The sequence below is a fragment of the Synchiropus splendidus genome, chromosome 14, assembly GCF_027744825.2.
Source record: "Synchiropus splendidus isolate RoL2022-P1 chromosome 14, RoL_Sspl_1.0, whole genome shotgun sequence".
Lineage (NCBI taxonomy): Eukaryota > Metazoa > Chordata > Actinopteri > Syngnathiformes > Callionymidae > Synchiropus > Synchiropus splendidus.
Window position 1 is genome coordinate 7,429,982 of NC_071347.1, and position 17,398 is coordinate 7,447,379.

Here is a 17,398-nt window from a genome sequence, read left to right on the forward strand (position 1 = left end):
ACACTTCTGAGAAAAACCTCAACCATCAGTCAGTTACTTCTGCAGGTCATCCTACAGACTCCCAAAGCGACCTGAAGAGGCCTCCATGAGCAACAACTATGGATGGATTTGTCTTGAGAAGTCTCAGCAAAATATAATCAATTTGATCCCTTCAGAGACACACAGCGGCATCCAACACCATAAAAAAAGACACCGATTGTGAAAGCAGCTGCGCCGATGCACTCCGCACAGCCTTACAAAACTTCTCCCCAAACACAGCAGCAACTTTCCCACCTCCCTCCAGAGACTCACCTGCGACCAGCTTGCTGCGTCTGGAGGCCTCTGCCGCCAGCTCATAGGAGATATTTATCATCTTTTCCTTCTCCTGCACAGTAACCTCCTCTTCAGTCTCCTCTGGGCTGAGAGCTGTGTTGGGCAGAACATTCTGCATGCTGGAAGAGGACACAGAATCAGCAAACATCCTCAGGACAAATCTATCCTTCAAATCAATTCAAGGGAGATGACATTTTCCTTTAATTCCCCTGTGCATGAAAATGTATTTTTGTTCTCCAGTTAAAGAGCATTGATGTGTGTGAAAGAATCTTTTTCCTGTCGCAACAACCCGACACGACCTGCTCCTCACCTGCTCTTCTATAAATGAGCCTTTATCGTGACAGAAATATGCAGCCACTTGACTGGCTGAATGGTGATATGTATTTACATCCATCCAACTGCTGGTAGCAGATAGAATGCAAAAAATGTCATTTGAACACTTAAATATTAAGAGTGAAAACAACCTTTGTACAAGGCTTTGTACAACACTTAGTTGATCAGTTTCATGAAACAGTGTGCTAACTCGCAGAGGCCACTAGATGGCACTAGCTGCTGTATGATCTTCAGATGTGAAAGACAATTTCAATGAAAGCTCATATCATTCTCAAACCAACATCGCCACCTGATGAAAGTCTCTGAAGGACACTGTCTCATGGGACCTCATCAGCTCATTCCCAGTGTTTATTATGTTATTTCAAATTATTTATACCTGTTTTTAGCAATGAGCGCTTTGATGCGATCAACCTTCTTCTGCTTGTCAGCCTCCTCCTCTGGACTTAGAGCTTCTTCTGGCTCTGACTCCAAGTACCTCTCAGGAATCAGCACTTTGTCAGGTACAGACAGCTGGGTCAAGACAACAGGTAAAAAGATTAGCAAGCTCCTATCACATTTTTACAGAGACAGAGTGGCTAGATGAAACAAAATATATTCAACGCGAACATAAAAATTGAAGTTAGCTGCAGTCAGTTTGTACTCCATTGACTCTCTCCAGGTCTCTATTATTAAAATAAAGTTCGTACTTCTCGGTCCACGTTGAATTGGTCAGCCTGCGACGCCTCCTTCAGTCTGGCAATCTCCTCTGCAGGCGTCTCCTGCTCTCTCACCACATCCTGTTGTCTCAAAGAGGCTTCCAACGCCAAAATGTCACTGCTCATCACCTCGTCTCTGCGTCTGCTTTGAGTCTACATAACAGTGATAAAAGTAATATAGTAAAGCCCATATTTTAAATACACGAATCCCAGACTCCGGTTGTCCTAATACCTGCAAACTGCGGACATGGTTGTCTTTGGTAAACGAGTGGTTCCGAGAGACAGCGTTCTCTTCGTTGTTACCGCGAACAGCCAGGTTTTTCTTCTTGTCTTTGAGAGCAGCCTGCTGGTGGCGACGAATCCTTTCCAGCTGCTCCTCTACGCTCATCCTTGGCCGGCCATTCTCTGAAACGCTGGTCTGCTGCTCCACCGCGCTACGAGGTCTCTCCTACAGGGACAAGTGAGTCACGTGAGTTAATCCGTCCGGGTACTTCATGATGTACTGGGCTCGGTGTGAGAACTACCAAGGACATAAACGTGCCATACTATGTCACCACAAGTAATGACACCTTATGAGACTGTAGCCTTTTCTTTCATTCATACACATGAAATTGCATTTCATATTTGACAGCAGAATGATCAAATTAAGTTGAAGCAGCCTGGAATTGGTGCAAAGAAAAAACTGCTCGCACGATTAATCCGTTTTGTGTCTGTAATGTATTAATAATCAAAATCAATATTAAACTGCTGAAATCCCAGCATCCCTTCTTTGATGAATTACACTGTGACAGTAGAAAATTCAATAAAAAATTCACCCAATCTGCTACTACACTATTATCGTCACCATTGTTAAAAAAAATGAAAAAAAAATTCAACAAAAGAAAATTGGAACTTAGAATGTCGCATTCATTACCACACCCAAACTTCACCAACATAATTGCATGTTTAATGCCTGGTTAAGCTTCATCTTTCTCTTAAAACCCCTCGCAATTACATTTATTTATGATTTTGTTTCTCAGCAGTTTCCAAACACAAACTTTCACAGAGTTTTGCATCCAACTTTCGAGCCTGACTTGTGAGCTGTCGGTATTCAGGAACGATCCCAGACCACGATGCAGCACTGTTTGGAGGGCAAGAGCCAAACAAAGTCTCCAAATGACTCTCTAAACTAACTTGAATGTGAAACAGCCTGACCAGCTGTTGTACAGTGGAAATCTCATTGTGAAACACAAGAAGGCACTTAAAGTGACGACAACAGGATGAGAAGCACTAAGTGCAGAAGTAAACGGGAATGACAGGAGTGCGCCTTGCTCCAGGGTCTTGCAAACCTGGAACAAGTCCAGGGCTCCAACATGCTGCCACCAATGTCCAGATTGTCAGGCTGGATTCCAAAAACCTAAAACCTAATACACTACAACATGCAAATGGTTCAGTCGAGCGACACCAACAACGTGGGATTCGTGCACAGCAACTCACCCGAAAATAAACAAGTTCATTTAGACGGAATTGCCTTTCTCTCCGGGCCAAAACGAATACACACAAACTGAAAACAGGACACACCCAGCAGTGTGGCAAACTAATAACATGGTGAGAGTATTTAAATGATCTTATGCAGGGGAGGAAAGTATATAAACTGAGCTGCTATTTATTTCATGGAAGCCTGGGTTTTAGATTGAGAGTTACACCCTGGCCACATTAGGAGCAGCTGCCTTTCCATGATGCTCAACTGTTTCGTAACCTGAAGACCAAGACCGCCGACTCACAGGCCCATCAGATCAATTACTGCGCAGCAATTGGCCGGCTTCCCACATTGATACTTGCTAATTGTGGTCTATTGTGGTCTGAAAGAAAAGTCCTTTAATTTGCACTCCAAGAACCGTGACAACGCAAGAGCCCATTGGTAGCTCCTGGTCTGCAACAACAAGGCTTTGGTAGTGATCTGTTTAACCCTAAACTGCCAACTGCCAACAGTCAGACCTTTGAGAGTCATAACTTGGAATAAAAATGAATAACAGAGAAAAATAGTGGAGCAAAAATCTTATCACTAATAGTGTGCAGAATGCAGGAAAACACACAGACAGGTATGCCGCACTATCTTTGTGAGGTCCGCTCATTGCCATAATGCCTTCCCCAGACTCTCAGTGTAACTGTAAAGTTCAGAGCACACTGCTGCTATAGAGATGTTCTTCCTTTTACTCTGCCCGACCTATTTTACATGACTTGATAAGTAAGGTATGAATTTGTAGAGCATATTATTAACCCATAAGGCCTTGTCTTCACAAAACTGAGAATGCGGCATTGAAACAGGTCCAGCTGCAAATATAAAGTCCGATGTAGTTACTACTTGACACGAGTCGATGGCAAACACCTGTACATCAATCTGAGGAACATTTGTGGGTATGTTTCTACCAAAGCTTTGGAGCAAATAGAGTTTGAAAACCGTCCTCCTGTCAAGGAGATGAGGGAGGCTGTTACAGGGTTCATCGAAGACCAACCTGAAATATTCAGCCTCTGATGAATTTGATTTTTATTTATATAACGGACCGTCACTGGTTTTGCTTCACTGTGTAATGTAGATGTAAAAAAAAATAATGCGGAAACAGAGGCAGACACAGTAGAAGGGAGAAAATAAAACACTGGTTAATACTGGTGGAGGCGGAGGTGTTCACCAGTTATGATGCCCAGCCATTATAATCATTCTTGTTGCTGGAGAGATGAGGAAGAGTATCTATAGTGAATCATACAAACATCTACCAAAGTTAGGTAATTCACTATGGTCGACGCCAATCAAACTTACCATTCTTGGATCCAGCTTCTTTCCCTTTCTTAAGGTCACATATGAAGCAATGGATGACGAGTCAGTGACTGGAGACTTGGTCCTTGGTGGGACAATACCAACTGGGTAGGACATCCCTTTGAAAAAAGCAAGTTCTTCTCAATTCACCATTCTTGAGTCAATAGAATATATTTCAAATATTCCCAAAACAACAGCCATGCTTGTTAAAAGGCAAACTTTCTGTTGCATTTTTAGATAAAAAAATCCATTTCACATCCTACGGGAGATTTTAAAAATATTTAGTATAGCGAGAGTATGAAGTAAATGATGTACCTTTGTTTCCATTGTAGTCGGCAGGGTGTTCAGATCGGTCCTCCCCGTTGTTTTCATCCACCTCAGCCACTGTTGTGAGCTCGGGTTCACTCTTGTACAGCCTGTAGTCTGGGCCCTTTAAAAGTGAGGCAAACCCATCAAGAATGAGCTTTTAGTGGAGCCAAAAAAATGTCCAAGTATATCTATCATTTTCAAGTTCAGCTAACTGTTAAAAACAAGCACAACCAAAAAAAAAAGAAACGAACTAAACGGTAGAAATATATACAATAATCGGATGCAAAATAAATGGATGATCCAAATTAAAAGTGGAATTCCCATTGAATGAGAGCAAAAACAAATCCAGGGCTCAGGCTCAGGTGATGAATTACAACACAGCTGACAGCAGCGTCGACAAGCTTACGCTGTTGGTGCCATTCCTGTGATTGGACTTCCTCTCCTCCGACTTGTGGAGTGATGAGGGCAACGTGCCAGCATTGGAAGATTTAGACGGCACATTGGGGGGGCTGGGCTCATAGGAATGGGGTAAGGGAGGCCTTGGGGGAACACAATCCTCTTCCTGGGATACAGCAGTGAAAGATGAGACGATGACACAGAAGCCACCTGGAAGCTTTCGGGACCAACGATCACCTCTGAAGTCTTGTAAAACCGCTTGTAAAGAGCTGATTAATAAATCCGTCTGATCATTGTGAAACTGAATCTATCAGCTTTAAACCAACCTGATGATTATTAATTCATTTTCTAAGAACTTTGGTGCCACTCAGCACACCACTGTGAATTACAACAAGCTCTATTCCGACACCGGAACAGCAGCACATCATACCTACTTTAGACGTCAGGAACTACTGTTTAATTCACAGCCTCAGAGTTCTTACCTCGGTCTTCTGTTTGCTGAAGTTTGCCTTGGGCCCGTAGAAGCCCATTCCATCAGCCTCATGTCTCTGAGCTTTGTGTTTATTCAGAACCTCCATCACGTCCTGGATCCTCCACAGCTCTTTCTGTATGCGCATATGCTGTTGGCTCGGGGGGTCAGTCTGGGTGACACCACAAACGTGTGAGCGAAATGTACAAGGCAACTAGTACCTAATGTGTCACTTGCTGCCGGCAGGAACAGGACAGATGAAGCGGTGGAGGGAAATTAGTGCAAGATCGAGTTAAACAGAACACCTCGTACCTGAGGGCTCCCCAGTGCTTCCAGCTGCTCCAGTAGGTTATTCTTAGCCAGAGTCACATCTCCTTCCAGCCTCTCATACTCTCTCCACGACCGCTCTATCTCCTGGTTTGGGACAGATGTCTTATGTTGAAACATGCGCGCAGAAAATGGCTGCACATTCCTGTTGGAGCGTGCACTTACAGCTGTAGCTCGGGACAGCTCTCTGCAGGTACTCAGGAGGCCGCTCTGCAGCAAGTCTCTCTGCTGGATCACGCTCTGCATAGCAGCAGGACTATCAGAACCCATCTCTATCTCCTGGCTCGCCGACAGCAGAGCTGTTTCCAAGGTGTGCTGCAGGAACAGGCAGCACATCAAACGCAGCCAACCATGCTAAGCTAACATCAGTCAGTCGTGAAGGTGCTTTGGGTTAAGAAAGGAGTCATCGCAAGGGTTCAGAGACCACTCAAGTTCACTGTTCTTAAGCATTAGGGAGTGCAGGATCAAACGAAAAAATGCAATCTCATCACCTTCTGAAGTGTCTATTTTAATCCAATTAGCAAGTTTCTGGTTAGTGAAACCAAAACTAAATAACAGACAACCTCGGCCAAAGAACCATTTGTGATGAATAAGAAACTATTTTTGGTATAGAGTGCCTGATATACCTTCTTTTGCATAATTTCACTTTGGTTTGGTGGGTAAATCTTCAGCATTTATAAGCTTAGCTCGCTGCATGACGGAAATGAATCTTGGGGCGTTCACTTTTTGAGGTGCAGTTATTTGGGACTGGGATTTGTCAATAAAGGTTTGAAATAAAACGTCATGACAGTTGCTAGCTTTGCAGTGCAGACAGTATTTGGTGTCAAGGGTCAGACAGGAAACACTGCATCATCCTGCCGTCACAGTACGAGGTTGAGTTTGCATTATGTCAACAATTCCAAGTTGCGTTTTTGACCAGCTAGTTCGCACCAACTGTGAGTGTGAGGACAACATGAGAATTTAGTTAGTGCTCAGCACTTCTGCGAGTCTACATTTATCATCCTTCACCATCTTAAGTTGTCATATCGCACTGCCCTACTCACAAAATAATTGTGAATTATTGAAATATGACACTATATGGTGTCATCTTACTAGATCATCATTGTTAAATTGAATGATTGTCTAAGATTATTGAGGAAACACGGTTTTATGTCTTGGTCAGTTAAAACACCATGAGCCCCATTTTAACCCAAATTTGTCGTGACCAACACATTTATATCATTGGATCAGACTTCGGGGTGACGGGGAATGAGTCTTATAATGTCTCTGACTAGTCATTTGTTCTTTGAGATTTTCAGAAATTTCAGACATTTCATGAAACAGCCTGAAAATGAACATTAAAAGTGTCTTAAAAACGCATCATAAACCTGTGATTGCTCAAGAAAAACAAAGTCATCACTCTCTTTTTGAATGACTCAAGCAACCAAATCTGTCCTGAAAATTTCCAGGAGAACAATGAATCAGCTATTAATTGGTTGCGCTAAGGCAGACAAAGCCCAAAGTCGAATGAGGAGACGTGTGGTTTGTGCAGTCCAGTGGAGCGAAGAATGTCAAGACAGAAAAATGGGAATCTAAAGAACCACAGTGTAATTGCATGGCACAACACAGAAGAGCAAATTCCACAATACAAGACTCAGTGGTCCACTTACATCTAAAGGACAAGAGACACTAATTTGAAGGTGGTAAATAGGCACATTTAAAAGCAGAGAAACCGTATGCCTTATTTGCAAAACAGTGGAAAACCATGATGTTACAATTTCACTTTGTCCAATAAAGGATATATATATATATATATATATATATATATATATATATATATATATAAACAAAACTCATCACTGCCTATGTTATTGCAATCCTTCCATTGCATTTTTAGAAGCTTCTGTCAGAATGGGTCGATCTATCGTCTCGCTCACAGACGACAAACAAAATGCTTAAAAAGACTGAACTGGCTTGTCCTCTCCTAAAGCCTGGAAATAAAGCCTCCAGTTTGGTCCAGCTAGGTAGTGTGCAATATCAATTACTGATGAATAACGACTTTTCAATGTCCGGCTTAAAATACCTAGAAGTAAGTGACATACAAAAAGGTCAAATTTTTAATACAAGTGAACAGCAGCATCGGAGTGGAGTGTCTTGAAAATAAATGCTTGGGACTGTCTCAAATCTGGCCCACATTATAAAACAAATCCCAGCTGTGTTTCCTTCTCGGTTTATTTTTCTTCTCATTCCAGATGACTGCCACTCTCTGTTAACCAGACGCCACAACGGAGTGCGAGGCAACACTCACCTTCTCTCGGTACAGCTGCTGAAGTTTGTCCTCCTGCGCCCTCACCACTTTTTCCTGTTCACACAACCTGCTCAGTTTAGTCTGAGGACAGAAGGATAAACATGAGTGAGGTAATGTGGGTCTGAAGCCAAGTCATGGGTCTGACAACACTCACATCAAGGTCTACTTCCTCAGGCACATACATGTAGGTGTGTTCTCTGTAGTCGTCAGGACTCATCTGCACAGAGAGACACTTTATCAGAAACAAATTGAGCAATAATAAAGGTTGTTGATGCATCCTCTTTCGTTTCTTTTCTTGCTCATGTTGCTTTGAATTCAGCCAAGCTACGATCGCTAACCTTTGAATAAGCTGCTGCATTGTGCCACTTCAGGCCGCAGTCATTTGTCTCCATCAGCACATAGCCGTGGTTTTATTGGAACCGTGAGTGGAAGGCCCGTAACACCATTCTGCTTAGTGAAGTTCAGAGTCAGCATAACAGCGGTATTTACCAACTAAGTTTTTTCTGCACTGCCGATGACGGAGATTAGTACATAGAGTCTCTGCTCTTTGAGTAGCAGCGCCAAAGATGTAGGAAATCCAATACTGCTTACAAGGGGAACCACGACAAAACGAAGCACCACACAGGGGAAGCAAAAAATCCTAGGATACGCACTGTAATACAGGTCTTCTACAGGCACTGAACGTTTAACAATAGTTTATAATAATAATAGTTAATTGTACACTACAATGGATACTTTGTCAGGACTAGTTTGTCTGGAGAATCTCCTGATTTTAATTACTATAATATTTGAAACAATTTTTCATTTGTTTTATCTTTTGTTTGTCGATTTTTGAATGATTGCCTGAATACAGAACAGACATATGACTTGGACTCAAACTTAAAAAATAACCCACTGTTAATTCATGTGTGCGTTTGTCTATTATTTTTAGTGTTTTTTTTTTTTTTTTTGCAGGTACATTTAAAGATTGTTGGATAGGCAGACATGTTCCACTCGCATTCCCCCAATTGAGTGGCATGGTTTGGGGAAAGAAGGAAGAAGTTTTGGCAGACAGCAAATGAAACTGCGGAGAGTGGTGTCTGGCAAAGTAGAAAGACACACAAGGCGATCTGGCAGATAAACGGCAGCCTAATAGCGACCAACGCTGAGAGATCCAGCAGTTCCGAGCCTAACTTCAGTTTCCTGGGGTTTGAGCTGCCCATGTGAAAGCAGTCAAGTTCCAGTCAGGTCGCTGGTTGGCTTAGACAAGCTTGAGCAAGCTTGATCCATCTTCTCTATATCACTCTCCCATTCTTTTTGGGGACACTGCATCTGAGTCACAACTCACGCATTTTGTGTGTTTGTTTGTTTTTGGATTGTTTAATGAACTGCTAACTATTTTATTTGGTTTGGACTTAGTTACATTGATATCATCTTCAATGAGTAAATCAATTATTGGGCAAAATGTTGCTCAGGGTCCTGCTCAAAGGGGTTCATAGAGTCTGCTGGCTGCATTTATAAGGACAGAATCCCTCGACAACAACTCCTTATACAAATGGAGAAGCTACTCAAAAGGGCAATCACTAAGATATAAACCACTAAAAGTAGATACCCGGAGGTTATGGTAACTAATATGAACTTTCACTCGTGCCGAGTCAAAGCAACAAAAACACCAATCTCAGATCAGAGATCGTCAGTCTGGACAGCTGGACCTCACAGTTGAAGCACAACCCACACTTAACATGCACAGTCCCCCGGAGTAGGACAGCTACAGTGCTGCTGACTGGCACTGGTGAAGGGGAGTGGGACAAAGACTGGTGTGAGAATGCAACTGTTCATCAATGAAAATGATAGGTCGGGGTGGCGGAAGGGGACAGTGGGTCTTTGACAGCACTTTTGCACCTCAGGCAGGTGCTCACAAAAGTGGCAAAGACGTGTCACAGACAAGACAGACTCTTTGTCCTTTACAGGGACGGTCAGAACCAAAGAGTCTGAACAGGATAAAGAAAACATAGCCTAAAAGATTTGACATATTGACGTATACAACACTAAACGATCTCTGCAATTTACACCCATCGAGCTAACAGTTGAGGTTGGGATTTCATATTTCTATTTACAATACTTGATGCACCAAATGTAAGAAAACATGTATTTCACACTGAACTTGTTTACCAGGAGTTTTAACAATCTATATCAAGTCATAAAAACGCCAAAAACCAACATCTGTTTTTAAGACAGGCCACATGTTTGGAGTCCTAAAAGTCAGCATCTTTTACATTTTCATCTGTCAGTGACATGTTAGCTCCACTTTCTAAGCTCATTTAAGCTTCTATTGCTCACAGCTAAAGCTCAGGGATTCAACGGTGAATTACAACAGATTTGGGTTTACATGCAGAATCATGGTGGCTCACAAAATGAAAACAAACAAAGAATTTAATTTGGCACTTCATTGGAATGCCCGATTTCTATTTCTATACATTCGAAGTGACCGCAATGTGCTTCCTGAAGCCATAAAGTATGGCTTTTAAGTTAAAAAAGCATACACTAAAACCATCTAGAGCACAATCTAATATCTGATTTTTTTCATTTTAACGCAGATGGGGGCTTTTAATTGTTGTTTTACATCATGATAATGGGTTCAAAAATGCACGTGAGTTGGCATTTAATGAAAAAAACAACAACAATGTTGCTAAACTATACCTTAAATTAAGGCAATATGAAACAGGACTGAGTTCAGCCAGAGCGATGAAGCAGGGGGTTTGGCTTTACTTAAATGAATAACCCACAGGTTGCGTTCTGGTAGCAAGAGGATGATTATTGTCATGCCTCAACAGTTGTGTGGCCAACTACTAGTGCTACCAAGAAAACAAATACTCCCTGCCACTCTATTGGGATAGAAAAGACTATGACTACTTATGACTGAACTCAATTGTACTCACAAAACACACAAACGTGAAAGTGCAAATGAACTGATCAGTGACAGTTTCACAAGTCATGTCCATACAGCCATGACTTCTCACGATCGGAGAACAGTCAAAGCGGTGGATGAATTGGTGCCGGCAGATTTCAACCGATACCAAGTGAGATCTCGGGGTACGTAAAAGATGGATACCATCTGGATACCATCGAGATGTGGGTACTAAAAAAGGAAGCATTGCAAAACAGACCAAACAAAACAACCAAAGAACAGCGACTCATGAAGATGAGGCGGAGCAAAGCCTTCGACTGGCCTTACTTGGTGGTACAGTTGTGGCCTCGGAGCAGAGCTCTCAATCAGAGTGTGAGTCATGACGATTAAAGGGTCATTTTCCTTCATCTAGTCCGATATAGAGAGGAGTCACAAGTATAGCAAGCATCAGCGTTAAGGTTCAAGACAGAGGATAACAATGGTGATGTCAACTAACTGTAATAAGTCAGACATGAATGAAAGTTGGAACTAGGACAGTAGCTGCTTTAACCGCGGTTCGTCGATGGCTAACAGTGTCATGCACCTTGTTATAACAGTTTCCTAAAAAAATAATCTTGGATAAACAAGCTTACGGTAACCTGTGACACTTAATCATTAAGGTCTAACGTAGCAGGAACATGCAAACATGCACTACTCCACCTGATTATCCAAATACATGAGAGTCCTTTGGAGGTGATGCGAGAGAACGTCATTCTGACATCAGCAGCAAAGAGGAGGGAAAGAAGAAAATAAGATATTGACCACAGGCGTTGAGAAAAGCGCCTTTTTTATCAGTCTCTCATGCAGGCTTAAAACAGACACACCTACAAACCCATACACACCGTGTGAAAATATGGTTAACAGAAGTAAAAGAAGTAGATAAAAATGAAGAATATAAAGAAAGTAAAAATGTAAGTACACTAAAAACATATCTAAAAAATGCTTGTCATTTATGTTAAGGTGACGGTGCACCTTCTGGTATGATAACAACTAAGCATCGGCTTGAATTCCAATTTCTAACTCCTATTCATGAAATGACAAACAGTCTTCTCTGAATATTATATATATATATATATATATATATATATATATATATATATATATATATATATATATATATATATATATATATATATATATATATATATATATATATATATATATATATATATATATTCCGGGACTTGAGAGTCCACTAAGTTCACCGCTCTTGGAACCATCTCGGCGCTGCCCTGATTCAGGCAGTTAAACAGTTAAACCGCAAGGTCCCACCAGGTCACAGTGCCACCCCTCATCAGTGTGGCCCAGAAGCACGCAGTAAGACAGAGTGACCCAAAGCAGACTAAAATGAATCAGAAATTTCAGTGAAGCATAGCAACTATTATAACCAACTCTGCAAGTGCGAGCAAATTGGGAAAATAAAGTAGATGAAGTGACTATGGACCCAAATCCTCAACCAGACTCCCGACTTATCGACCTACATTTGACTTCTTAAAGGAGACTTAGAAGGTAAAAATCCTGATTTCAACTGACGCCAGCAGCCTAAACTCTCTTAGCTGGTCCCTCTCTAAGATTACCAAAGTCTTAAAGCCTTATTTGCTGATAACATCTGTCTGGAAGTAAAATAACCGCAGACACATAAAACTTATCGTCGTATTGTAAAAATAATTTGCATTTATCAATAAATTACAAAGAAAAAAAATGGAATACTGAGAAATCAAACTTTGTCTTTTATAACCAAAAATACATGGTTAAAAAAATGAAATAAAATTAAAATTGAATGGAAACTCGACTCACAGAAAGGGCTGCACATCATACCACAGAATTCAATGCTAACTGTATCTTTTAACTGACTTTAAACTCCAGTTGTAGCCAAACACTATACAGTGGTTGAATGTACAACATTTAATTTCAGTCAATAGTAAAGGGCTAATACTGCTAATGTACATGATGCTATAAAAGAAGTTGAATAATCGCCCCTCCTTCTACAATGCCACAGATACTGTAAGTGCAGCCCTCCACACAACACTCACGCCTGAGGAGGTAACTCAGAATCTTTTCGGGGCTGACCTTTGGGTTGTCACCATCGGCGTTTAGTTGCATAAGCTGTGCTACAGTGTGCTCCCGGATACTGTTAAGCTCTGCCTGCTGCCGTCGCAGCTTTATCAGCAGCAGAGTCAGTTCCTCGGGCTGCAGGGGAGGGAGCGGTTGGGGAGCCACAATGAAATTAGCACACAGCAGAGGGAAGGGAGACAGCAACGGGACAGGTGATGAGGCTTTCTAATAGTTGAGGAGCAGCAGGATCCAGGTGTCATGCTGTCACGCGGCTCAGGACAATAAGATTAACGGCAGCCCTGACGCTGTCAGCGGCATGCAGATTTTACACATGCACTTGAGACAGAAATGCAGCACTTCTTCCACTTCACAGATTTTCCCAGTTGATGGGAAGCTCTGACACAAATTCCATCTTTGACTCAGAACCTAGTAAGTTGTCAGTGATGTGGAACGAATCCAAACAGGAAAGTGAGCAAAACCTAGGTTTTTTTTTGTTGGTTTTTTTCAGTCTCATATGATGTACACAGTTCATTCAAAATCCTTTTGGAAAGCAAACAGAACTCTCTAAAGGAAACATAAAAGTACCGGTGAAAATAATAATACCACAGATGTCACCTTCATTTTACATAACTGTGAGAAGCTATTTAAATAAAATAACATTAAAATGCTAAATTATGTATGAATACATTTTCATGAGTTGATGGGGTTGAGCTATTTAAATACATTTTTTGAAAGGTATGACATTTAGGACTGCACAGAACAGCCAAGATGATAATCATGATTACCAAACACCATATTTCATGATGTTTTGGAAAATGTCTGTATTTTTATTGCTTGACATTGCGAAAACCTATCAATAGATGATAATTAACATTGTATTAAATATGCTGCTATAAATACGTTATTACAGAGTGTATCAAATAGTGCAACTCAGTGGAAACAATTGCAGAATAAGGGAGCAATATTTCCCCAGCATAACCATTTAGCATGTGACTTTGCTGGCATAAACCTAGTAATAATGTTGGCAAGAGGAAAATAATAATGTGTGTTCCAATGTTAAGCGCATTCCATTTCGAAAAGTGGCACTTACTTCATCACATTCCAGTTATCGAACAAGAGAGCGACGTCAAAGAAATGTCTCGATAAATACACAACTTCGCAGAATGTGTTTGATTCTTTTGACATGTTTCATCAAATATGTTTGGGAATGTCCTTTTTGGTTTGTGTACTCAGGGTGGTGAGGATTCTCCTACTTGGAAATCCTACATCAGGTGACGCAACTGGAGAATGTAACGTAAATTTCTGAGTTGTGCTAACGGTTTGGTCATACAGATCTGACAAATCTCAATGCTTATATCGCCAATGATCCTAGTGGTTTAATGGTGGCAGCCAAAATTGTGATCACGTTTACAATGTGATTAATTGTTAACCGGAAGTACGTCTAACGTGGTGGTATATAAAGGCTACATTTACGAGATTCACCAAATATAAGCTTTAACAGCAGGAAGTAGAGCCCAATGACTTCTGACATGCTAAACTTCAGAGCTCACACAGACACCAACTGAGTGTAAAACACGGTCACTGGGTCGAACGATAACAGGGAAGAAGGATTACCGTTTTGCCATGAAGTGACTGGGCAGTGATGGTCTGGATTGGAAGTCCGACAGGCATCGACCTTCTATCAGGTTGGTAGGCATACTGCAGTATGAGAGAAGTACTGAGTTACTTTTGAGCTTGGCCTACATCTCCACAGTGAAATGTAAGGTGAACAGCATGAGGGTTTTTGCTTGTACCTTATTCATCGGCGGCCTGTGTCGCCTGTCGATGCTCATGTCTCTTTGGTACACTGGAGAAGAGATCTCAGACCTGGCGCTGCTCATGTTGTAGGACCTCATAGGTGAGTAACCGCCATACATAGACAAGGACCCGTGAGACGGTGACGGTGGGATCGAGTAGTTTGGTCCTGCATGCTCAGACAGGTTAATCATAGTTTTGGGACTGGCGTTGTTGCTGTACAGCCCTGGCTGTCGAGCGTACGCCTGGCGCTGCTGCCATTCGTACAGCTGCCACATGGTGTCGTCCCGCATGGAGCGCCGCTTGTCGGGCTGGACTGGACCCATGGCTTGGTCATATAAGAGCGGAGACATGCTGCAGACACTGTCCCGCTGCGCCATACTGTTACGGGGCATGCTGCGGTAGCCCTCGCCATAATGAGGCATGTAGGACACCCGGTGGTTTGGCATGTTTCTTGGCAGTGTCTGGTACGAGGCGATGCTGGAAGGAGAGCGAAGACATGGAGTCAGTAAGGAAGAAAATCAAGAAGAAAAAAACAACTTGGCTGAAAAAAATTATATAGACAAAACATTTAATCGAAATGGACAAAATGCTAAATATGATTTATGAGGCAATTCTATAATTCTATTATCTTTTGTGGAATATAAATGACAGATTTTGATTTTAACAAATTATTCTATTATATATCTATCATTTGTTGTTAAAATAAATAAACATTTCAACATAAATTGAACACACCACAAATGTTAAAAATGACACATCTGATCTGACCTGATATCACACACCAGTTGATCCTTTAATGAATGAATACAACGAATGCTGGAGGGTAAGATCAACATCTATATATTCACAGAGTGTGTAACGCTGATGTTTGGCACGTCACTCCATGATGCCAACATGACCACCTCAGGAGTTGTTCGACCTTACTGAAGACAACATTTAAATTGCCCTCGCGTACACAGTAGCAGCAGCTGGAATCAAGAGAGCTTCCCCATTAGCGCTCCCTGACAGACCTACGGTGCTCACTGGGCTGTGAAACTATGTAGCATTTTAAGAAACAGGAAGCCAGCATTCCTGAGGCCTTGGATTTAATGTCAAAGAGACAGCAAGAGGCATTTCTGAAGAAGACACTGTAACGAACAACCTTATGATACACAGTGTCTCAAGTCTCTTCACTATTTAAAAAGTGCATTGCAGAAGCAATTGATAACATATTTGAATTGATTTAAAGTTTTTAATCACATTGCATACATCTGAAATAATAAAGAAAGGCAACACACCAAGTGAGAGAGAAAGCTTATATGTAACACATTGGATCTTATTACTTCACTCGTACCACTGGGTTGTATTAAAAACCTGAACCATTTGCACAATATATTGGAATAAGTACACAACATGGGAAATTAGATTGACAAACTTTTTTCATTTGTTTTGTTATGATAAATGGCTATGAGACTTAATAGACACCCTCCATACACAGGCACTGAAAGGCTATTATAAGACTGTATAAATATTTAAAAGTTAAATAGTCTCTTCTTCTGTGCCTCTTCAGGTTCTACGCTACAACGAGATGCACCTGTTTAGACTGACTCGACACAAAGTTATTCATGACACGCAATGCGAGCACAAAATGTCCTATAAAGGCTTTTCATATTATTATCATGATTATTATTTCACATCTACTCCTATTATTCTTCTCCTATTAGGTAAATACAATATTTACTCTTCACCTACTGCATAAGCTAGTCAACCATTAATGTCAATTTTTTAATTTCTGTTGTCATATTACTTCATTACTACTTGAGTAATTTCTTTTTACATGACCTTGTTCAGTTAAGCAGTGGCAACATTTTTCCAATACTTTCGAATAGTTTTGAATCACACAGAGAAAATACGGCGGCATGTTGACATTGCCTCGAGAATTAAAATACTGATGAGTTGTAGTATGCATTAAGAGCCTCCGCCCTCCTTTTAAAATGTGCGATGAGGTCTGTTTGCATGTTTATCAGTATGACTTGATTCAATATTTTCTGTTGAACAGTGCGCAATGAGCACCAACCTTCGAGTGTCATCATCCTGGTTCCGCCCTCTTTGTGTCCGAACCCACTGCTCCAGCTGCTGCATGGAGCTAGTTCTACTGAGAGTGCGCTCCGGTTCGTATGGCGGCTGTGAGTTCACCCCGCTCCCATCCATAGACCGCTGATCACCGTTTCCATTCAGCTGGGGGCTTTGGTGTGACCCGTCTACTTCGGCCGGCGTTTGTGGCCCAGCTATTTTGCCGGTTACTGCAGCAGCTTGTGCCGGCTGGAGTTTGATGCTGTTGATCTTGGTGAGCGGACGGTCGGCGCCGTCCTTCTGGAAGCCGTAGCGCTCGGCGTCTTTCTGCTTTTTCTCTTCTTCAGGTGTGGCTGTGGTGACTGGTGCCACGCGCTCCCCGTCCACGTCACCATTACACTTGCTTTGGTTTTCAGGCTGAGTGACTGTGGGTCTGTGGTTGGACACGTTATTGCCCTCTTGAGGTCCACACTGCTCCACTTTTAACCTGCTGTAATCAAAGGCAAAATGTAATGTAGGACAATGCTGTATTCAAGCAGATGACTAGCAAGAATAATAAAACAATAAGCAGTGATCACTGCAACGGTGCTAACGGAGGGAAAAAGAAAGGATGAGCAATGTTTCTATTGGAAACAGCCCGGCATGT

At 41.7% G+C, this 17,398-nt stretch overlaps 1 protein-coding gene across 8 annotated transcripts in view; it reads right to left on the reverse strand.

Annotated features, from left to right (window-relative positions):
• The window catches only part of LOC128770374 (pleckstrin homology domain-containing family A member 5-like), a 69,489-nt gene that overhangs the window by 2,198 nt on the left and 49,893 nt on the right, over positions 1 to 17,398 (reverse strand). For 4 of the 8 annotated variants that reach the window (XM_053884745.1, XM_053884743.1, XM_053884750.1 and 1 more), the window contains 17 exons: positions 16,757 to 17,242; positions 14,697 to 15,177; positions 14,518 to 14,601; positions 12,919 to 13,038; positions 11,509 to 11,562; positions 11,137 to 11,217; positions 8,077 to 8,139; positions 7,923 to 8,003; positions 5,801 to 5,950; positions 5,621 to 5,722; positions 5,322 to 5,480; positions 4,450 to 4,564; positions 4,138 to 4,253; positions 1,573 to 1,788; positions 1,332 to 1,493; positions 1,022 to 1,155; positions 292 to 431 (listed from right to left, as the gene is read on the reverse strand). In XM_053884745.1, the coding sequence (XP_053740720.1) occupies positions 292 to 431; positions 1,022 to 1,155; positions 1,332 to 1,493; positions 1,573 to 1,788; positions 4,138 to 4,253; positions 4,450 to 4,564; positions 5,322 to 5,480; positions 5,621 to 5,722; positions 5,801 to 5,950; positions 7,923 to 8,003; positions 8,077 to 8,139; positions 11,137 to 11,217; positions 11,509 to 11,562; positions 12,919 to 13,038; positions 14,518 to 14,601; positions 14,697 to 15,177; positions 16,757 to 17,242 (2,744 nt within the window). Of the gene's footprint in view, positions 1 to 291; positions 432 to 1,021; positions 1,156 to 1,331; positions 1,494 to 1,572; positions 1,789 to 4,137; positions 4,254 to 4,449; positions 4,565 to 4,849; positions 5,006 to 5,321; positions 5,481 to 5,620; positions 5,723 to 5,800; positions 5,951 to 7,922; positions 8,004 to 8,076; positions 8,140 to 11,136; positions 11,218 to 11,508; positions 11,563 to 12,918; positions 13,039 to 14,517; positions 14,602 to 14,696; positions 15,178 to 16,756; positions 17,243 to 17,398 lie in introns of all 8 variants that reach the window. The other 4 variants (XM_053884751.1, XM_053884744.1, XM_053884746.1 and 1 more) reach the window with 4 other exon arrangements.